This window comes from Halichoeres trimaculatus, unplaced genomic scaffold (genome assembly GCF_033239565.1).
Source record: "Halichoeres trimaculatus isolate MK-OKI-2021-1 unplaced genomic scaffold, fHalTri1.1 fHalTri1_scaffold_3, whole genome shotgun sequence".
NCBI lineage: Eukaryota > Metazoa > Chordata > Actinopteri > Labriformes > Labridae > Halichoeres > Halichoeres trimaculatus.
The window spans coordinates 31,659,571-31,683,231 of NW_027437181.1; the positions used below are offsets into that span (position 1 = coordinate 31,659,571).

At 39.0% G+C, this 23,661-nt stretch overlaps 1 protein-coding gene across 1 annotated transcript; it reads right to left on the bottom strand.

The window, feature by feature from the left end:
- Nucleotides 1–476: 476 nt before the first annotated feature.
- On the bottom strand, nucleotides 477–21,755 carry LOC141788007 (semaphorin-7A). The gene is made up of 14 exons (XM_074666787.1): nucleotides 21,654–21,755; nucleotides 18,124–18,254; nucleotides 17,616–17,675; nucleotides 17,432–17,530; nucleotides 16,677–16,785; nucleotides 15,612–15,719; nucleotides 15,102–15,244; nucleotides 14,818–14,996; nucleotides 14,084–14,192; nucleotides 12,197–12,392; nucleotides 9,715–9,830; nucleotides 9,421–9,566; nucleotides 5,827–5,888; nucleotides 477–4,249 (listed from the first exon to the last, which is right to left on the bottom strand). The coding sequence occupies exons 1-14, from the start codon at nucleotides 21,739–21,741 to the stop codon at nucleotides 3,924–3,926; spliced, it is 1,872 nt and encodes a 623-aa protein (XP_074522888.1). The 5' UTR covers nucleotides 21,742–21,755; the 3' UTR covers nucleotides 477–3,923.
- Nucleotides 21,756–23,661: the final 1,906 nt, after the last annotated feature.

Consider the following 23,661-nt stretch of genomic DNA (forward strand, 5'->3'; position numbering starts at 1 on the left):
TGTGGAAAGTCTAGAAAAGTAGTCCCTGCAGGTTTCTGTCTCAGCTTGTTAAATCCCTTTCAGCTCGAATACTGATCTCTGTCCTTTGGTTATTCCACGAGTACTTCACCCAAAACTCAGTTTATGAGTCATAATCAAATTGGGAACTGCCAGTCTTGAGATATGACTATTATTGTCACATGAGTTATGTGATAACTCCCCTAATCACACTACAAACTGCTGTGTTATTACACCTTGTGTTTAAAAAGAAATCATGAGCCTTGCTGGGACATTTCTTAATTTCCCCATCAAAGCCTTCTTTGTGTTTTGTTATTGGAGCCATGAAAAGTACAGGCCAGACAAGCCGGTCGTGTCTTCTTCAATTCCTGTCATATTCACAGATGAAGTGTTTTATAGCACCTATTGTGTTCATTTCACAGCTGATTCTCTCATGAGGTTTGCAGAAGTGAACAAAGTGACATTTAACTGAAGGGAGAAGTCGTGAGTTTATTGAAACAAGGAACAGAATACAAATTTATATTATCAGATTTATCAAAAGTACAAAAATAAATTATCACTCTGCAAAGCTGCTGAATGTAGAGATCAGACAAATTATAGAAAATTCAACAAATAACACTTCACATAGACATGAAAAAGGATTAATTTATTAAATAGATGGTTTATCTGTATGAAGTGGAGCTGAATGAGGTGAATTACACAGTAGACTTTACTCCACCTGCAGCCTTGTGTCTGAGGGTCTGAGGTAACCCTTCATATGTAATACACTCATTATTGGTGGCACAGTCACAAGCACGATTCAACACAAAAGTCCAGTTCGTTTGGCCAGTGTGACTGCAGGTAGACCATGCTGAGGCACGGTTCATTTCACTGCTTTGACAAAAACCTCCAAACACCCACTGAACAAGCAAACAAAATTAAATCTCTTTCATCAACAGTACAAACTCAAACAACTCTGGATGTCAACGTTGTTCAGCTGGGTGACAGTCATGATTAGTAACACTGGAAAAGAAGTAACTGGATTCAAAAGACACTAACTCACAGCTTTGATAAAATGAGAATCAAATGGCAAAATAACATCTACAGCAGAAACACATCTGTTAAACATATCACATTATTGAAAGCTACATTCACCTGCATGGTTTTTAAAGGACAAAGAAAACTTCAAACTCAAAGCCTTACTCCAAAACAAAGCTGTCTGCACAGCTCATTAAGCCTTTAACCAGCAGATGAAAGATGGAAAAGGTCGTCTCTGTCCTCTATTTGACTGGCCTTTAAAGGATGTAATGTCCAGGTAAACAGGTGTATTCAAGTTGATTACGATATTAATATTAAGAAAAAGTTACTTTAGTTCAGTGGATCAATTCAAAAAGTAAAACTTATATTATTCATAGTTAGTGCCCACAGAGTGAAATATTTAAAGAACTCATTTCCTTTACTTGTGATGATTAGAGTCAGTTGGTGAAAACCCCAAATTCAGAACCTCATGAGACCAGAATATTACATTAGACCAATAAAAAGTGATTTTAATTAACAGGAATGTTGGCCTTCTGTGAAGTATCTTAAATTACAACAACCCATTTTCTCTTTGGACTTCAGGTCCAGTGAGTTCCCTGGCCAATCAAGCACAGTACCACCATGTTCATGGTTTAACCAGGTTGTTCTTTTGGCAGCGCGGGCAGGTGCCAAATGAAAGCCTGTCAGCTGAAGGAGCCATAAAGTACATGAAGTTGTGGTGACATCTGCATTGAGTCTGGACTTCAGAAACACAGTGGACCAACAACAGCAGGTGACCTGGCACCTCACACCTTCACAGACTGTGGAAGCTTTACTCTGGACTCCAAGTAGCTTGGATTCTGAGCCTCTCCACTCTTCCCCCAGGTTCTGGGTCTTTGATTCAAAAATGTAATGAAAAGTGACATTCATCTGAAAAGAGGAGTTTGGACCACTCAGTATTGGTCCAGTTCTTTTCCTCCTTAGCCCAGGTCAGACTCCTTTAACAATGTCTCTGGTTCAGGAAGGGTTTGGCACAAAGAATGAGAGACATGCAGTTAATTTCTTTGATATGTCGGTGCATGACTGCTCTCGGTGCTCTGACTCCAGCCTCAGTCCACTTCTTGTGAACACACATTCTAGGGTGCATTTAGCCTGACAATCCTCTCAAAGGTATGGTAACTGCTGTAACTTTTAAGTCCTATGTTAGGATCCAGCGCTCTGTGAACAGCAGCAGTAACCTTTAGTTACCCTCCTTATGGAGAGGTCAGTGACAGTCTTCTGGACAAACTCTCAGTCAGGTGTCTCCATCGTGATTGTGTCGCAGACTGAACCAGACTAAGATGCCAGACTTTTGAAAACCCTGTGCAGGTGTTTCCAATTCATAAGCTGATCACAGTGTCACCTTTGGTTTATGATATTCCAATTTAATGAGAGAGTGGCTTTGGTCTTTTTTTTAATGATCTGTCGCTGCAATCATCACTTTAAAAAAATAAAAACTTGCAACATTTCACTTTATGCGCACTGAATCTATATAATGTATGAATTTTGCTTTTTGAATTGAAATACTGACATACATTAACTTTCCCTACATTTATTTACCTCTTAAGATGAACCTCTATCTAAAGATTGTTAATTTTCGGTGTAACACTTCTTTTTTTGTATTTCTGTATCCATTTCCCATGAGGCAAAAGTTACATAAAATTACATTTTCTCTCATACTACAAGAAAAAAAGCCATCCAACCTTTGTCAAACCAACTATTTACAATTTCACACAAAACACTTTATATAAGATGTGACATGTTAAAAGCATGTTTCATTCTTACAAAATGACACTTTAAAGTTAATAACTACCTCAGTAACTTAACATGTTTGTGCAAAATGCAAAGTGCTAAAACTGAATTTAAGGTACATGGAAGCAACTAGAGCAACTTCATATTTAGAGGCTGAAACATTTCTGCTGTGGCTAAAACTATGTCTACACATTCACACTCCTCCGGCTATAAGTGTAAAAAATAAAAAACTGCTTAGCTGTCATGACACCTCTGCTGCAGTTTTTTACAACATGAACACAGTCTGGTTAACTTGACCAACAGTGAAGTTTCCTTTCTCAGAAACAGTCTGCTGTGACCCAAGGCCCCAGTTCTGAGGTAGTTTGCAAAATGTGAAATATCAGTCAGAAGCGCCTGTCACCTCTGTTCACACAGAGTTTCACAGAGTTTTTATAGAAATTCAATGAAGCAACAAGTGGCTGAAAGGCTACGGTGTTAAAAGTCTCACTGAACATGAACAGTTTTTGAGTTGCATCCCAAAAACAACTACTCATCATCTTTACACGAGAAGAGGAGCGCAAAGAGAAACAAGTTTTCATGAGTATGTTTTTAAAATCTATCATCTCAGGCTCCTCAGTCTATGAACGGCACATTTATCAGAGCAGTACTTTTGGTTAGCTTTGCACTGAGCAAGTGAAACAAAAAAAACTACATAATGTATAATAATAATGATAATAATAATAATACAAAATAGTTAAGCTAATAAAATATTTCATTGTCATAGGCACATTTTTAGATAAGTACAATAAGGAACATTGGAGAAGCGTGTCTATCCTTCAGTCATGAAAACATAACTCTGAAACCTCTGGATTCTTTAGCAAAATAAAAAATAAAAGCAGTTTTCTATAATATTTAAAACATGTTTGCAGGACTGACACACTGTCCACTATGACCACAGCACCACGAAATGACACGAATGTGTGAAGACATTTGCACGTAGCAGGAAACAGTCACTTTTTTCTTTTGGTGTTAAAAATAAATTAGAATAATGAGGAAACTGTGTTCAGGTCTTCATACTTCAGCCACAGCTGCAGTGTGGCAACACATCATTTGAAGGAGGTGAGCATGCTGAGTTATCTAATCACTGTAATCACATCGTGTTATTTGTTCAGTGCTAACAGGACAGTCATGAGACTGAGCCACACCAGTGGAGCTGATGAGTGGTTCTCTGCTCTGTTACCCAGCTTCACTTGGTACAGTGCCACCACCTTACTGTATTCCCCCTCCTCTGACACACATTTATAAGCTCCCACCTTCTCTGGACCCATTCTGTCAACCAGAAAGAGACACTGCTGATCACTCAGGCTGCAGCGGGTGACGCCCTGTGGGTGAGTCCAGGTGTACTCTGCATGAAGGGACGACACCGGGCACCTCAGGAGGAACTGAGACATCGGGGTAAGGGTGATGTTGTTACTTCTGGCTGAACCTGACTCACCAAGGTTAAGAAAGAAAACAAGGTGTCAACACAAAGAAGTATGTTTACTTTGTTCTATTTACTTGACCTTTATTTAAAGTTTAGACTCCCAACTAGAGCATGGCAAGAATCTAGACTGGTTTGCTGACTTCATTGTCAGAAAAGTTAGAAATACAGCTTGAAACTGTATCAAAGGTTTGAAGAGTGACGCACTCATTGCAGTGGTCACATGATCAGAAAAATCTGCATGTAAAGAAAGATAGCGCAAGTTTCTTGGAAGTGGCCGTTAGATAGTGTGTTTTTTATCTCATGAAGCATAAGTAGAGATAGGACAGTGAGGGTCAGACCTGCCCTGTGCCTCACTGCAGGAGTATCAGACCAGCACGGCTTTTTACAAGATACAGTGAGAGCTTTCTGCTTTTCACACAAAAACATGAGGACTGTTAATCACTGTATTATTAGGGAGTCAAGCACAGCATGCAGAGAGAGATGAGTGTGAAATAAGACAGGTGGAGCGGAGTTAATGAAAGTGAGGTTGTGTCTGCGTAATAGCGTTAAGCTCTTTATCTGGGGACAGGATGTCAGGGCTCCATCTCACTCTAACAGCCTGTCACACTTCAGACTGTTAACATATTTGCATGTTTACACAGAGTTGACTTTGGTACAGTGAGTTTCTTTGTTATGCTCATGCCTATAAGTATCACTCTGTCTGTTCAGACCAATACTTCCTCAATGCAGACATCTGTCTGTATTTGACTGATCAAATTTGGTTTTCTGAACATAAAGAAATTATGGTGATGCAAAATCTCCTCTGAAAATAAACCGTCCCATTGGTGTACAGTATTCTGGAAGCACAAATGTAAACATTGAAAAGTTTTTGCCTCAGAGGAATTAAACATGCCTTGCAGCAGTTGTTAAATATAAATGTGTGAACTATGTTTGAGTTTGACAATCTGTGATAGAAATTATGTATGTTTCTTTACAAAAGTTCACACAGTTATCATCTTTAAATCACCTGTAACTGGCTCATAAGAGGTGCTTACAATTAGTGTGTTATTAATGAGGATTAGCTTCATCATGTGACATCACATGAATGATGTGATTATGTTATTGAAACCACAGAAAACATTTGTCTGATCCACCCATCCATTATCGCAACCTCTTAACCGCATTTCACTTTCAAGGTCACAGAAGGCTGGAGCCTATCCCTGCTGTCATTAGGTGCAAGGCAGGGTGCAAACTATCTTAAAACTCTCTCTCTCTCTCTCTCTCTCTCTCTCTCTCTCTCTCTCTCTCTCTCTCTCTCTCACACACACACACACACACACACACACACACACACACACACACACACACACACACACACACACACACACACACACACACACACACACACACACACACACACAAACTTACCCAAGTTGGGCTTTGAACCAAGAACCTTCTTGCAGTGAGGCAACAGCACTAACCACTGAACCACTATCTGATTAAACTAAAACACTACATTCCTGTGTGCTTTAAAACAGCTGATACTGTTGCTCCTAAAGACAGGCTTGTTTCTGTTTGGCTACACTTTTATAAAGACATACCTGATGCCTTTGATGGTTGTGGACATGTGGCATGCTTTTCCTGAGCCAAATCCTGAGTGCCACTGTGAGAGGAGAGGAAAGAAAATGAAGTGTCAGTGTTTGCAGAATGGATTACTTAATATAAACATAAACCACTTAATCAGGTACACCTTGCTTGTACTGGGTTGCATCCCCTTCTGCCTTCAGAACTGCTTTAATTTTTTGGTGTCGTAGATTAAAAAAGTTGCATATTCAGAGGTTTTGCTTCATACTGTCATGATAGCTTCACACTTCTTGTTCCACCACATCCCAAAGGAGCTCTATTGGATTGAGATCTGGGGACTGTGGAGGACATTTGAGTACAGGGAACTCATTGTCATGTTCAAGAAACCAGTCTGAGATGATTCCAGCTTTATGACATGGAGCGTTATCTTGCTGGAAGTAGCCATCAGAAGATGGGTACACTGTGCTCATAAAGGGATGGACATGGTCAGGAACAATACTCAGGTAGGCTGTGGACTTTAAACCATGCTCAGTTGGTACTAAGGGGCCCAAAGTGAGCCAAGAGAACATCCCCCACACCATTACACCACCAGCAGCAGCCTGAACTGTTGATACAAGGCAGGATGGATCCATGCTTTCATGTTGTTGACGCCAAATTCTGACCCTACCATCTGAATGTGGAGCAGAAATCCAGATTCATCAGACCAGGCAACGTTTCTCCAATCTTCTATTGTCCAGTTTTGATGTGAATTTTAGCCTTTTTTAAGTGGGTATCTAAGTTCCTGTTGCCTTTCTATCAGCTCCAACCAGTCTGTCCATTCTCCTCTGACCTCTGGCATCAACAAGACATTTTGACCCACCGAACTGCCACTCACTGGATATTTTCTCTTTTTGGGACCATTCTCTGTAAACCCGAGAGATGGTTGTGGGTTAAAATCCCAGTAGATCAGCAGTTTCTGAAATACTCAGACCAACAACCATGCCCTGTTTAAAGTCTCGAAATGCATTTAGTTGCTGCCCTGTGACTGGCTGGTTAGATATTTGCGTTAATGAGCAGTTGAACAAGTGTAACTAATGAAGTGGCCGGTGAGTGGAAATCTACCATCACAGAAACCCTTTTATGAACTACCTTCTCATATTTTTAGGTTTACCTACTTCCATGTTTACTGATGTTTTTAAGGGTTTTACTGAGATGTCCCAAAGAGCCACATTGGAACAAAAAACAGGTAACAAGTGTTTGAAAACAAGACACACTAACCCTCAGGCCTGAACAAATGAATATCACATACAAATGAAACCATTGAACTCATCTACAAACTACAATGGTGCCAAACTTTTAAAGGTGTATTCCCCTATTTTTTCACTTAGAGTTTTGGGGGTGTCCCTGGAGAATAAATCAAATCACTCAAAGGAATAAATTAGTCAAATAAACCAAAGGGGATCCACTCAGTGGAAATACCACTCACAGTAAGAGGAGTACAGTCACTTCAGCCTAAACACATATTCCACTCATTCACCTTTCCAACTGAACATGATGATGATGGTGTTAAGTGGGCTTTGATAAAGTTTATTCGATGCAGTGCATGCAGATCAAAGTCTGTACAGGAAGTGTGTCGTGTGTTTGCAGATTGTGGAGAATGCATCTGGAACAGCGGCCTACATACATTCAGAGACCGCTTTTCAAGCCAACCACACAACCACACTTATCCCCCCCTGCGTGCACACACACACACACACACACACACACACACACACACACACACACACACACACACACACACACACCCACACACACACCCACCCACACACACACACACACACACACACACACACACACACACACACACACACACACACACACACTCACACACACTTCAACAATGTGGCTATTCTAGCTTCTCTCTATAAACTACTTCCTGCTTTTGAACGGTGTTACTTGTGAACACTTGTGAAACAGCATTTCAACTTGGTTACCATAAGTTTATTATGTGTAGAGATTCTTCTGGTTTTGATGATTTTTTATCATCAGAGTGGACAGAAGCAAGTTTAGAGGTTAAGATTTTTCATATGACTCATAAAACTCAAAACCCATGACACTCACAGGCTCTCTAACAAGAAAACAATCATGTGCTGTTGCCGTACAATAAACAAGCTCTTGAGCAAACTGTGGCATGTGAGGAGGATGACTTGTTAAGGGAATATTTGTCTTAAACTGGTTTGGATACAGTTTACAGGAAGTAGTCAGCAGTGTTCAAAAATAAACCACAGATTGACCTGACCCACAATCAGTCAGTCTTTAAATTTTTGAGGTTTGATACAAGCCAGAATAGTTTTTCAGGAGATCCAACTTAACGCCACAATCACTGCATTTAGACTCTGCAGATAAATGAATGGGCCATGAAAGCTGGTACAACAATTCAAACCACTCCTGCAGAAAAATCTCATTTTTTTTTCTATCTTCAGAATCCTCTCAAACTTCTCCTGTAAAAATGGCTCCGTAAATAAATAATCAACATCTATCGACATATGTTTTCAATGCTGTACTTTTGTGGTTTGATGTTTTTAGGTTGTTGTGGTTGTTTATAGCTGAGTTTTAGAAGTTGGACAACACCTCAACCCTGCCTCTCAGAAGACATCTCCTCCTCTTTCATTGTCATATCCTCACCATTCCCGTCCCTTCTCTATTTCTCCTAACGAGCTTCCCAAAACCAGCAACAGTTCCACATCAAAACTAGAAGCACTGTGCCAATCAAAACAATAAATCTTTCTCATAGTTGTTGATGGTTAGGCCTTGCTCACAAAAAGTAATCTGGCTAATGTCAAAAGTACAAATACATGGTACAAAACCAAAGTCTGCCAAGTAGCATGCAGAGGGCCTGATGTCGAAATTTGACGAGTGCTGAAATACTGTGACGACATCAGTGTTACTCCTCTGTCAGAAATGAAGACGCTCCAGGAGGTTGGGTTTGTAACTCATTACCTGGTGGAAGCTTTGTTTTAATTATTTCGTAACAGGTCTGAAGAAACAATGACTGACACTGACGCAGTTAACACACCTTGCTTGTACTTCCTGGTGGTTTGATTCCTGGCAGCTCTTTGTGTGTCTCATGATTGGACACCCCATAACAACAAAAAAATCTCCTGCTAGTTTTCCAGAACATGCTCTACAAATAGCACGCCAGCAGATCAAGATGCAGTGTGTGTGGTCGGTTTCATTGTTTGTAAATAGAAAAATAAAATCCTTAGAGCATATTAACTTAACCCTGTCTGCATTTTTGAGGTAAAGAAAAGCCTGTGAGCTAGTTCAGGCAGGCAAACCGAACTGCACCGACTTCACACTTTCCTCATCCTCTGAACTTCTTGGTCTACCTCAGTTGCAAGATTCAGCTTGCATCAGTGCTGCACGTAAACTCTCAGCCCCATCACCACCTCTGCATCCAACTGCAGGCTCAGACTAGAGGTTGAAGATTTTATCTCATCAATCCTTGAATAAAACCAGGAGAAGTGACAGAACAAACGTCCCAGCTTGAGTGTGAAATCCGAGGAGTGTGTATCACTAACTCCAACATTTTATCAGTGAAATGAAAATGTGAAAGATGACAGTTTTCTCACTGAGTATCAGGCACGCAGCGGGGCCCTTTCCAGATGCAGTACGGATCTCTGGCTAACACACAATCCTCACAGCTGTCTCCATACTGGTCACAGTTTAACACGTCCACTTGGACCAGTTCACCTCCAGAGTGTGCATACAGCTTCTTCTGCAAAACAGAGAGAATTTCAGATTGAGCAAAACCACAACTGAGTGAAGAGGAAAACATTTATTTTATTCCACTCATTGAACAAACACTGCCTCATGGTTGAACTCTCCCTCATCTCTGTCAGGGGAATTTTTGTGTAGTTACTCACAGAGGTTGGGTTTAGGATGATGTTGACCTCATGGGCGCTGTGGTTAAATGGCCTGTACTCTGCGATGATGACGGCCTGATTTTGATCTTGCGTCACTTTATGAATGGCTCCGTTATCTGTTTGAGAACACAGGAAGAAGGATGAGTCTATACTCACAACTTTATGAGTAAGAGGATCCTCTGCTCTGCCCTCACACCTCGTGTTGATTCACCTCAGATGACTCCTTCTATAAAGAGCATGAAATGTGGGAGCAGATGGGGTGGTCAGCAAGCAGTCCTGACCTCAATCCCATTGAAAATTTGTGGGATTAGTTTGGGCGTGCTGACCACGACAACCACGCTGACTCAAATCAGATGTCTGAAGAATGAGATACTAGATGAGCTGGCTGGTCAAACCGGAGGTAGAATAAGCTGTTTGGCATTGGCAGAGAGGATTTGGCAACTTTTTGGGCATAAAAAAAAAATGCACGTTCCTAACAAAGGCTTTTTAACGGTATAAGATATCACACCAAATAGCATTCTTACAACACAGAAATGACCTACCAAACACAAATTGCCTTATTTTTTTTCTACCGAGTTTAATTCGTCCAGTTGTTGCCAGTTCACCAGTTGTCCTTCATTTACTCTTTTTACCACTTTTACAGACCGCAAACATCACAGGTGTCTTTTGCAATGATCTCTACACGTCACACTTTGACCAACTGTCATCTCATCCTTACCCTTCTGCATTTTTCCTACTAACAACACCCCAGCTTTGATGATAAAATGTTCACACTTAGCCTGACAGATCTCACCCACTAACAGGCGTAACTGAGATAAGGGCTTATTTTTGCACACAACACAGCTAATAGTGCAGAGGCTCAACAGTTGAAATATTAATCAATTAGTCGGTCATATAGCCTCAGACCACAACAAATGTTATCTCAACACTCAGAAAGAGCAGGCTGAGATCGTGCCCTGTAGAGTAAAATAATTAATGATGGACTTCTGCCTGTTTGCACCGAAGCATCACAAAAGACAAGCAGCTGAATTTACACCTTAAATTTACCACATCCTTTATGAAGCTTTTTAAGACCACAATCAACCTTACTTAGAATTTTATCTTCTCACTTCAGCTGAACAAAAATACCTCAGATGAGAAGTCACACACTGATAATTATGATGAATATCTATTTTCTGCTGTTATCTTCTGCACTGTAGCTCTCTGACTCTCTGACAGTCAAAACTTGTTTCTTTACAAAAAGTATAAAATGTGTTGAAATTCACTTACTCTTGTTTGTATTTTACTCACAGCCCCTCCTTTAATGAATCATGTCACACTCACAGTAAGTTTATCATATCAGTGCTGGTCTGAGGGGTGCTGGACTGTGAGGCATGTTTAAGCCCTGAAGCTACATTGACTCTGTTAAATGTTTCATGTGTAACACTAACTCAGAGACTTCAGGGTTGGACTCTACTTCCACCATTGTCCAAATATGGTTTCTTCCTCTTAGATTTGAGTAAAGTTTTGCCACTGGATGCGTGATTTATATTTCAGAAACGTAAACAGTGTTTTATCTGTTTTTGTTCCATCTTCTTGTCAGCTCTTTAATACAGTTCTTTAAAATTTTAATGCAGTTTTTTATTCTCTTTCACTGCTTACATCTCTTAAAATTACATTATCTTATTTTACTCTTTCAATTTAGTAGTTTTATTTTCTTATTTCCAACCTTCAGTGTTTCCTCACTGAGATTTTCTGATAGCACCTCCTCAGTTCAACTCTTTTTATTTATGGTGTGTTCTTTTTAAGCACTAGGTGTTGGGGGAATTGAGTGTGTGTGTGTGTGTGTGTGTGTGTGTGTGTGTGTGTGTGTGTGTGTGTGTGTGTGTGTGTGTGTGTGTGTGTGTGTGTGTGTGTGTGTGTGTGTGTGTGTGTATTTTACATGCAAAGCACTCTGTGTTACCCTTTTATTGTGTATAAGAAATGCCATATTAATAAAGCCTGATTGATTGATCCATTGATTGATCGACTGGTTGGATGGTTGATTGACTGATTGATTGATCGGTTGGTAGGCCGGTTGGATGGTCGATTGGTAGGTTTATTTATTGATTGATTGATTGATTGATTGATTTCTTGGTCTGTATGAACAGATAATCAGGATTTATTCTGCATTTGAGAAATGATAAAGAATCTTGAACTAAAGCTAAAGTTTTGTCTTTGGTCTGGGACACCTTTTTTGCCTTTTGCAGGACACATTAAGAGGGCCAAACCCAAGCATGTTTACGCTATAGCTCTCACCCTGTATCCTACAGAAATAAATTCTTGTTTGGAGTTCATCCCACATCAATATCAGTATGTCACTTTATGGAGTTGCACTTGTTTGTAACACACGATCAAAAGGAACCAACCTGATTTTTTTCATATCAGCCTGATGTTTGACACAAAGGAACAGTTCACTTTTCCCAGAAATCACTTCCCTCACTGGTGAAACTGTATTACTTACGTAGAACCAGGAACAGCACTGGGTGACGATACACGCTCTTGCTGAGTGAACTGTCCACGTAGACGTGGGTGTATTGGTGGTGGTTGAAGACGATTGGACCGGAGTTGCCAACAGGTCGGACCCATTCCTCCATCTCTGAATTCTCCTCAATTATCTTCAGGACCTCCAGAGGAATCCTAGTGCTGTCTGCTACACACTGAAGATAAAATAGGATGTTTTAGTTGTGGAGTAAAGTTAGAGAGTGTTAAATGGAGAATATGACAATTTATTCAGAGACTTAGGGGAACGCCTGTTTCCAGCTGATATTTAATGTGTCCTGCTGATTTGTTTTAATAGAAGGCCTCTGTACAAAGGATCTGAAAATGAAGCTCTAGTGTAGGTTCAGTCAGAGACACTTTAACCTGCACGCTCTTTCATATTTCACTTCACTAATCATGCCCACTTCTCCACTTATGCTCACTTCTTCTTCCTGTAATGACCAGCTCTTCTTCTCACCTGGCCATACCTGTCCAAAAACACCCCCTCAGTGTCAGCCTAACATTTCACCGCTGTCCAATGTGGTTCTCTTTTTCTCTGCCATTCATTCAGTTGATGCATGTGACCTTCCACCTTACCACCACCACCCATAAGGCCAAAAGGGAGGGATGAAACATTTCCAAGGGTAAAATGAAACTTGAAAATATTCCTCTGCTCCCACTCCTCTTTGTCTCTCTTTCTCTGAGAGCAGAGCGTGGGAAATATGTCAACTTATTAACTGTCAGACAAACAAAAGTTGAAACTCAATCAGGGGTGATATTATTCCCTGCAGCAATGTTGAGAAATCTTTTCATTAGAGCTGAAGACTGACTTTGACTTTGGTTAAAACTGCTTCATCATTTTATTCCTTAGCAGAGGAATAACAGATGAAAAACCAAACATTATTTTAAAAAGTCACAGAAATATTGATCTAATCCAACAAAACCGTGTTCATATCACTCAGTGCGGTGATCATTTGGAGGTTTTGTGTGTCTAAAAAACCTACAAACACCAACAAGATAGCCAAAAACACAATGACTAGTCAACTGCATACATACAGACCTGATCAAAATCTTAAGAACAGTTGAAAAATTGCTAGAATATGCATTTTGCACATCTGGATCTTAATGAGGTTTTACATGGAGCTACAATATGCAAAAGCAAGAAGAGGGAGTGCGACAAAAAACATCTGGAACTTGTAATTCAAAAAAAAAATGAAGTAGGTTGTTTATCACCTGATCAAAAGTTTAAGACCACAGGCTATTAAAGCCAAAATCTGCTCAAAATGTTCATTTTCTGTCAGGCATTCAACATGGTCATGCCCTCCTGATGGCTAAAGCTAGGAAGCGGTCTCGTCTTGAACGTGGTCGGGTCGTCGAGCTGCATATGAATATTTTGCATTTCTATTTTAATTTGTAGTGAATTAAAACTTTAAAATCTGATGAAAACATGGTTGGATATTTCTCAACATGTTTCTGTAGTTTCAGGACTGAGTCCAGAGAGAAAGTGTGGACACTTTCCAGTTGCCAAAGACCTGACTGTTTCACCATCTTCCGGAGATGAAATTGCAAGAACCGACCTGCAGCGTTGAGTCGTCTCACTTCCATTAAATGTATGGAGACTTTTCTCTTTTCTCATCATCCTCCAAGAAATGTCTTTCTCCTGCTTTAGAATCTCTCTGAAAGTCATCTTTGCTTACTCTTTCAGCTTTCCCCTTAGTATGTCTCTCCATTGTTAATTACACAGTATATAAACATCTTTACTCTCAGGAAAACGCCCTGAATTGAGAAATGTTCCCTTGGAGCAGCTGTTTGTACCAAGAGGAAGACTCTGCTTCTTAAGACTGTTACTTTTTTAACTGTAGACACATACCTCTCTATGTCTGTTTCGTTGGCTCCCAGCACTTTCTCCTCTGAGGGGAGAGTTTTTGAAGACGTTGTCAATGTCTCCTATCGTGTAGACACAGATGGCACTCATCCCCCTAAAAACGGAGACACAGAGGTCAGCGACTTTCTACAGACACATCTGGAGAAACAAGGAACTGCTGGGAGGTCAGGACAGATTTTAGCCAAGTAGCTGAGCAGATGGACTGTGAAGTAAGAGGAAATGAAGTCCACTTTACAGCAAGGACACACAAATAAGCAGAAACAAAGAGAGACAGAAACAGGGAAGTAAGTTTAAGTTGGTCATCACTTATATTTGAAGCTTCATGGGGAACATTTATAATAGTTTGAACTTTTGTCAACTCCAAAAGTAATCCTTCCCATACCGTGAGGCTCATGTGGTTACTTTGGTGTGGTTACATTGGAAGACATGACCAATGACTCGGCTGTTTTAAATAAAGACATAACAGTTTGGTCTAAAGCTTGAGTCATTGTGGGGGAGTTTAACCCTAAGTGTCCAAGACAAACAACATCAACTTAGTGCTCCAAGGTTCTGTTAATCTGGCTTGGGACAGCTAGATTGTAAATCTTATATCAAATAAAAATATTTTCTAGATTGTCCAAATTCACAAAATGGTTTATTTGAGTGAAACATCACAGCATCTGTTCTGTCCTTTCTTGACTACCCAAAAGCAGTTTTAACATCATAATAAGAACTCTTACCATTCGTTTCTGAAGAGTCCATAAACCCTGGTGTCCTGCCAGCGGTCTGCCTCCACAGTAGCCACGTGCACCAGCTCAGAGAAGAACTGCTTTCTGTCTGGATCTCCACAGAAGAGCCTGGCGTTCATCTGGGACGTCCAGCTGAACTGCATGTGTTTCTTAGGACCACCGATGTCGGCCTGGAAAAAACACACGGCAGAGAACATCCCTCCATCATGGAGTATGGGAAATGTTTGGCAGGTTGGCTCTGTTGGTGCAGATGTCTCGAATCATTTGGGTCTTACCATGCAGACCTGGGTGACTAAAGGGATCCACATCCTACTGTCGAGGCTTGTGTCTCTGTTTTTCTCTCTGTAAAATGCAAACACTCTGTCCTGTGATGGATTTTCTCTCTGCTTGTTGAGCAATAAACCCACGTAGTGCTGCTCTGAGAGAGAAAGGAGCAACATTATTAGATAAGTACAATTCCTGGAGGGAGGCTTTAAAACAAAGAGAAAAAAACAGGAGGATAAAATGAAACAGTTGAGTTTCAACTTTTGCAGTTACTGTTAGATCAAGGTAAGCAAACAAATGAAGAAGAAACCCTCTAGGACACAAGAGTTTGAATATTATGGAGAAAGTACCTATTTGAGGTTTAAGAAATATGAAATTCAGGGGAAAACAGAAATGTTTAAGATAAGAATGAAACTGTAAGACTGTTCCTAAGTGGCAACTCAGCATCCATCAGTCATTTCCTGGAGAAATCAGCTCCATAGCTTCTAAAGATCTGAACCAAACCATCTCTTTTTTAATACCTTTATTATGGTTTGCTGGTCCCACTCGATCAGGCCCAAACTTGTGGATGCCAACATACTCCTGAGATCCAGAGTACGTCACGTAGAGGACTGAATCTTCATCTGATTCTGCACAGACACAACCAACGATTACAGCTTTAAAAAGCATCATGGACGCAACGCTGATCATATTACAGTTTCTCATGTTAGTGACAACATGCAAAACAACATACCAGAAACCAAAACCTGTGTGAAACACTTATCGTCTGCACAGGCTCTGATGAGAGTTTAGCAGCAGAAGCAGGAAGCACCTGTGTAAAACCATGATGAGAAGTGAAAGTAAAGAGGAAGAAGAAGAATCAGCTGAGTGAGAAAGGTCAGCAGAGCTTAGAAGAGCGTCAAAGATCAGCAAACGTGTTTCCGGATGAATGAGGAACCAATCAACCTTGAGTTCAGAAGCTCAGCATTTAGCAAAAGGCAATTCAAGAAGCACTGTTAGTCCTGATGGCAGTGGTCATTGGTTTAATTCCTCGCTTTGACCATTTGCTGCTTATCATCCTCCAAACATTTCCTGTGTCTCTCCAGCTGTCCTTTCTGATTAAGGTGATACGAAACCCATAGGCTATATTTGTGGAAGAGTTACAGAGCAGTGTCAGATGTTGAGATATTTTAGAGATGATTAGAAATGATTAGAGATGGTTTGAGATGCAAAAGTCCTGCAGAAAACACCCCCAACCCTCAGTCCTGCACAGGTGTTCTTCTGTTTCTCCTCTTGTTTATCTTCACCTTGAATTGTTGTTTGCAAACAAACAACCTGCTTGAGCCTGAAGACTTTTTTGCTAAATAAGAAAATCTCTCCTCTGAGTAAACTTGCGTCTCTTGTTACTCTTGTTCAACTTCTCTAAGCTATGTTTTCACATGGACCCTGAAACTACCCAAAGACTCCAACCTCTTTTATACTTTAGTATTCTGTTATCAACAGCAGGTAAGATCAAAACATGGGGTGAACATTTATAAATCTATAAAAAGCCTGATGAACCAGAAGCAAAAACACACATTCAAGCAAATATTGATCCTCAAACTCACCAACAAGCACGGATGGTTCGCCTTCCTTTATCATAAATTTCCCAATGCTGTCAACTATTCTCCTAGTTTGTTCTGAGGCAGCGCACACAGCAGACCTCTCAGATAAATTCTGACAGAAAACACACAAGATGTGGTGAGTTAGGACACAAATTTTAAGAGCTCACAGTTTGTGTGGTTAAGATAAGAAAAGAGCCATGATGAACTCTGGTACTCCAAAGGTAAGTCCTTGAGTCAGATTTCTTAAAATGATGTCCAAAAAATGAGGAACACAACAGAACATCATATTAAAATCCATCCATCCATCCATTTTCTATACCGCTTATCCTGTTTAGGGTCGCAGGTGGCTGGAGCCTATCCCAGTAATCATTGGGCGAGAGGCAGGGTACACCCTGGACTGGTCGCCAGTCAATCGCAGGGCTGACACACAGACAGACAACCATGCACGCACACACTTACACCTAGGGACAATTTGGTGTGACCAATTAACCTGGTAAGCATGTTTTTGGACTGTGGGAGGAAGCCGGAGTACCCAGAGAGAACCCACGCATGCACAGGGAGAACATGCAAACTCCAAATAGAAAGACCCACCAGCCGAGGTGGGGATTTGAGCCGGTGACCTTCTTGCTGTGGGGTTGCAGCGCTAACCGTTGCACCACCGTGCAGCCCTCATATTAAGATAATGTTAAAATTATCAAACGTTAAATTCTGAATGCAAAGAACAAACTCATATCCAGGTAATGTCTGCAGTGTCTTACCATCTCACAGCACAAAGTTCCCCCGCTGTTGGTACCACACATGAACACCTGCCCGGCTTTTTCTGTCTTGTGCACCAAACTGATGTTAAAGTGGCAATCCTACATAAAAAAGAGCAGGATTTTATCAAATTTGTGTTTCACAAAGGTATCAAAATGTCATCTATGGTGCTCTGTTTCCACTCACTGTGTACGATGTTTCACTGTCAGTACAATCTTTCCACAGCACATGTCTTTGCAGAGGAGTCTGTGGAAAAAAATGCAGAGAAACCATGTGATGTGCTGAAAATAGGTGTTTTTTAAGTATTAAATTGGAATTGATTGGGCCAGATAGTGGTGCTACAACATCGGCTCTACATTCAAGAAGGTTACTCTCAGAAATGTTCACGTAACTCAATCTAAAACATCTGAACTCTGTATTGATGTCCCTTCAGCTTATGTCTCTTCTTAACACAGACAGGTTAGTGTTCAACAGTGTGCTTCTTTTTGGTAACAAAGCCCTTAGTTTGTTTTTGTTTAGCTCTTTATTCGTGTCAAAATGAACATTAGAGTTTCAAGTGTCTGTGTTAGTAGATGGGTTTATGGGTGGTTCACTGTAGGGCTGCCTTGGAAAAGGTCATAACACAGTATAAAAAGTCAAACCAAATTTGATACTAATAGTCTGCTGATAAACTAATGTAATAAATTATTACTACCTGAGGGTTTTTAAAGTTGTATGAAACGAGATGACGTGATCTGACAGCTGTGACTGTGCCCGGCTCTTCTTCCAGAAGGATCTGCACAGGTGCATGGCGTTCAGGTAAAAGCGTCATCTTCATTGTTGTACCTACAGCAAAACAAAACATGTGTGACAAAAGGTGAAGTATAAATAGATATTATTTATTTACAAACTACAAAGAAACAATCTAATCTGATCATAGGACAACAAAGCGAACTGAGCTAATCTGATCATAGGTCAACAAAGCGAGCTGAGCTAAGCAGAAGTTTGAGCAGAAAGACTCATTTTGTTCATTCGTTTGAGTGTTAATTCTTTCAAATATTGAGCCAATCAAATATAACCCAAGCAGCAAACCTCTGGTCTAAAAATATGAAGCCTATGCAGAGGTGTTAAAAACTGCAGGTCTTTGAGAGTCCACTAAAGGCTGGTTGCAGAAACCATGTTCACATCAAGCTAACACAAAAACAACTTTTACAGGCCCACCTCTTCATCTTATCCTAACTGAAACAAAACTAGGATAAGTCAAACTTTTCTAGTACAGCCCCTGATGATGACTTCATAACTCCCAAAGAGAAACAAACAGGTGACGTCTCAGACACTACGTTGACATATTGCAGGTCTAGGATTTAGCCTCAGCCCTTATCAACCAATCATTCAGCTGCTGCCACACAGTTGAACTCTGTCCTCTTCTGTGTGTTAACTCCATGTTTCAACCCTCCACCTCATCCGTCTCCAGCTCCCGCCATCAGCTGATCCAAACTTCCTCCAACATCTCCATCAGTGTCTAGACTCCAGGGTTTCTATTCTGCTCTAGGCCTCATGACGACTTTTTGAGTTTATCAAGACCAGACCATGGAGTCTAATGACTCAAAGACTTTGCAGATTTCTCATACTTGTTAAATTGTTGAGTCAATATTAATAATTCACCTTTGATTAAGTCTCTCTGAAGGAAACGCTCACCGCTCAATGATGACTCAATGATTTGGTTATAACAATCAATACAACACTCGACTTGGTTAGCATAAGAATATGCCTACCTTTATTCTTTAACCATAGACAGAAGCACTAGAATATAAATCTGGAAAAGTCCAAGAACTGTGTCTGCTCAGCAGGCATAATCTTTCAACTTATTAGTTGACACTGTGGATACTGCATATAACTGCCAATGAACTGTGATGTTTTTTCAAGTTGTCCCATTACTCCAAGTCAGAGGATGTTAGACAAAGTGCCCATCAGTTTTATTCTCTTGAAACACCTTCGGGCACCGCTGGCAACAACCTGAGACATGAAGTCTGGGATCAGACCAGTGAACTTCCCCAACACTGAGCCAGAGCTGCTCAGTGTGTCCAAACACAAACAGCTTTTACAAAAATGCATAAAAGCCTCACTTATAGTCTTGGATATCTTGTAAACATTACAAATTAAAGGGGAGGTTTTCTGTGAGGGCAGATGAAAGCATCTCACTGCATCAAACAGCTCAGGACTGATCCTCCAACCTCAGTTACCTTCTTTTTCTTCAAAGTTTATTGACATGAAGCCTGTAATGACCTTTTTTTCTGTCTCAAAGCAAAAAATTCAAAGAGTTCCCTCTATGTGAACTTCCTTCAGTGCACTTTGTGAAGGTGAAACAATGACAGGCTTATGTATTGTTAAACTCAGACAGAAATAGTAGGTGATGACTTGGTATGCACTCACTGTACTTGTCCTATCAGCCAAGTTTCTGTGTCTGGTATTCATTCCTACTTCAAAAACTATTCATACAATGCAGCATCTTGTTCCAAAGAGGCACAACCCAAACACAGGAAAGGTTTAACAACAAGCACCTTGTTTCAATGCCTCCTTCTTTTGTTCCCAGCACTCACTGAAGGAGGCTGAGCAAATATTTTAATGTGTCCTTTTGAAAAAGATTTTCTTACATTTTGTTTTTTTGTTTTTTGTTTTTTTTTTACGTTTTTTACTTTACATATATAACTTAATGGGGAAATAAAAAGTGAAATAAACACTAATCTATTTTCTATATGGTATGTGACTGACCTGCCTAGTAAAAAGTTACTCTCCATATCCTCCATTTCTGCTTCTTCTTTTGAAATTTTATTTTTAGCAATAACATAAAAAGAACCCCACCTTATTAATTCAATTCATTAAATTTACTCCAGCACACTTCTACCAACATCTGCCCATCACTTTATACAGGATGTGACTCACTTATCTAAAATAACAATAAACTCACTTCCCCATCAATCAGATGAATTACCACTTTTATCGTTAATGCCATTAGACGAGTCTTTGAACGCAGAACATGGATTTTTTTGAAAACTTACAAGTTACTAAAGTGCTGCATTACATCTTTGGACTCTTCCAACTTTAATTTGAGCAGACCCAGAAAGCTGTCTTAAAGCTTCAGCAAGGACTGATTTTTTTTGCTCATAATGTAGAGTGAAATGTAATGACCCTTGGGATCAAACAGGTTATTTCTTTAGAGATATGTTTCCCCTGAAAGTGCTGTCAGGGGTAAGCATCAGTCAAAGTGATACACAGCACTTTAAAGAAAGCTTTTCTACACAATTTCCTTAGCTAAAAATCTGTATGCATGATATTTTTGTCTGTTAAAATAAGTGAAATGGAAAAAACTAGATGCAAAGGACGAGGATGAGATTGGAGATAGTGCTATCACACACAGGGGATGCAAAATCAGCATATAGGGAAAACTTGTGCTTTCATCAGCAAAATACAACATCAAAAAATAACAACAAAACAAAACTGCTGAATAGTGTCAAAGTGACTGTAGGAAACTACACGAAACTGCACAACACTGTTTCCATCATCAACAGCAGACTTTTATTCCTTTAAAGACTAAAACTGCACAGGAGCAATAAAACCCATGAGCATAATAACAAAACTCTAAAGCAGAAGCAGCTGAAGCAGTGCAGTTATTGTGACACTTGTGTGTGACTGCTGAAGGTACATGTCAAAATATATGGTGTTACTGGTCAGTTTTTGTCGTCATACTTCCCCAACATAGATAAACTAAGTTTGGTTTACTGAAAATGCTGAAATAAACTTCCTTCCCTTATAGCTTATTTCTCAGCAGTTGTTTTAAAACAGCCACCGTTTAGTTTGCTGACCCATCATTAATATTTACATACTGACTTTAATGGTACTGTTATCAAAGTAACAGATATCTGAGGGCTAATGTTTGAAATGATGTCTTCATCCTGTAATTTCTAAGTGCTTACAGCTGTCACACTCATACCCATAGCATGTGTAAAGACGTGTTTTTAATTCAGAGAAATATTAACGTCCTTTTATTTATATCGTTTTCTGTCTCTGCTACAGTTTACAGAAATTATTCTTAAACATTGTCCAACACTTAGCTCCTCCACTCTCTGGTTTAGCTTAAGTCAGAAACACTTGTCAAAGCAAACTGAAGCGTCTCTCCCGCATACTCAATAACTACGTTAAAACTCTTCCGTCAACTCGTGTAAACGTTTCAGAGACATGTCTTACCGTGGTGAGAGAATATCATCCTCGGTTCATGCTTCTTCGCCTCAGACAGACTGAAGAGGCACGGTAATAGAAATAGTGACAGCAGCATGGCTGTGTTGAAGTGGCGCTGCACTGAGGAGCTCCTGACTCTCACAGCTCTTTAACAAGAGCACGTCACTTCTTTTGGTTTGACGACATACATGTGGTTTCTGCCCACAAGATGCTGGTACTTCTGGTTTGATCTGATGGGTTTTACTTCCATTATCTCCATCAGTGGGATTTTGTCTTCTTCTTCTTTATCTTCTTCTACTCTAAATACTTATTTTATTCTGAAAAGCCTAAATTAATCTGCTATGCTGCTAAGTGCCGTAAAATCCAGCAGATGGCGCCTCTCGCCCTCGTAATACTGCTGGGACCTGCTCCAGCCACCCGCGACCAGGCGACCCTACACAGGATAAGCGGTATAAAAACTGAGCAAATGAATGAATGTTTGGTCTGTTGAGCTGGTTATTCTTAAACTAACTGTGTAAAACATGTCATTGACACAATCACTAATTAAATGTAAGTATTTGGACGCAATAATAATAATAATAATAATAATGATAATAATAATAATAATAATAATAATAATGATAATAATGATAATAATAATAATAATAATAATAATAATAATAATAATAATAATAATAATAATAATAACAATAATAATAATAATAATAATAATAACAATAATAATAATAATAATAATAATAATAATAATAATAATAACAATAATAATTTCAGGGATGTTAGAAATCAATCATAAAAAGCATTATCTACTGTAAAATTAGATTTATTATTATTATTATTATTATTATTATTATTATTATTATCAATATTATTATTATTATTATTATTATCATTATTATCATTATTATTATTATTATTATTATTATTATTATTATTATTATTATTATTATTATTAATATCTTTTTAAAAAAATTCTACCCATAGTGTCACCATCTAGCCCTTATTTAATTCAAATTTAAGTCTTACTTGGTGCAAGATGGAAAGCAAATCAATCCACAAACCTTTAAAAAAAAAAAAGAAAAACAGAAAAACTTAATAAGGTTTAGACTATCTTTGTTCCCCTATATTTGTCTAATATGCCTAGACCAATGTGTATATAATGATGCGTGTTACATTGTCATCATTGAAATCAAAAAAATTTCAAGTATAATTCTGTTTAAAAAGAGACATAAAGAAACGATTCTCCAGAGGTTCATTCAATAACTTACACAAGATCTTCGTTTGCTAATTGAATTAAAATGTGGCAGGAAATGACACATAGTGTAATGAAGCAATGAAATAAATATTCCTCTTGTTTTGTGTAATTAAATTAATTAGAAAAAATTAATGGTTAAGATTAAAGGGGTAGGATTAGATAAGTTTTATACTTCTTCCTACTCCCTTTCGCTCATGTAAACATTTTTTTATTGTGCACTTATTTCCTTATTTCCTTATGATTATATAGGTACTCTGAATGTATGTATGTATGTATGTATGTATGTATGTATGTATGTATGTATGTATGTATGTATGCATACATCTGTGCTTTATTTATCTTTTTTTAATTTTATTTTTGTACATTGTTGTTTACGTGATGGAAATCAATCAATCAATCAATAAATCAATCAATCAATCAATCAATCATATCAAAATTAACACAAACCAAAAGAAGATTTGATAAACAACAACAACAAAAAATAAAATAAAATAAAATTAACAGATAAAAGAGTATCAGTATTCAGTTTAATCAGTATCAGTATTTAGTTAGAAAAAAAAAAAAAACCTTACTAATGACAAATTTTAATGGGAAAAAAGTCCTGAATGGATGTCTTATTGGACATTAAACACCTGTTCTTGGTTTTAAATTAGACCTGAGAACTGATTCTGATCTCTCTGTTGATTTTAACATGCTGATGAAAATTGCTCTTTTTGGTTATTTTCTCTTCTTCTCTTCTTTTTTTTTTACCTCAAACACTTTCTA

Bases quoted from the DNA above. Each gene is read 5' to 3' on its own strand.
- LOC141788007 (XM_074666787.1), bottom strand. From the start codon at position 21,741: ATGCTGCTGTCACTATTTCTATTACCGTGCCTCTTCAGTCTGTCTGAG. The intron at 18,255-21,653 runs GTAAGACATGTC...GTTTTGCTGTAG, and splicing joins GATGATATTCTCTCACCACG to GTACAACAATGAAGATGACG. The intron at 17,531-17,615 runs GTGAGTGGAAAC...TTTTTTATGTAG, and splicing joins ACAGTGAAACATCGTACACA to GATTGCCACTTTAACATCAG.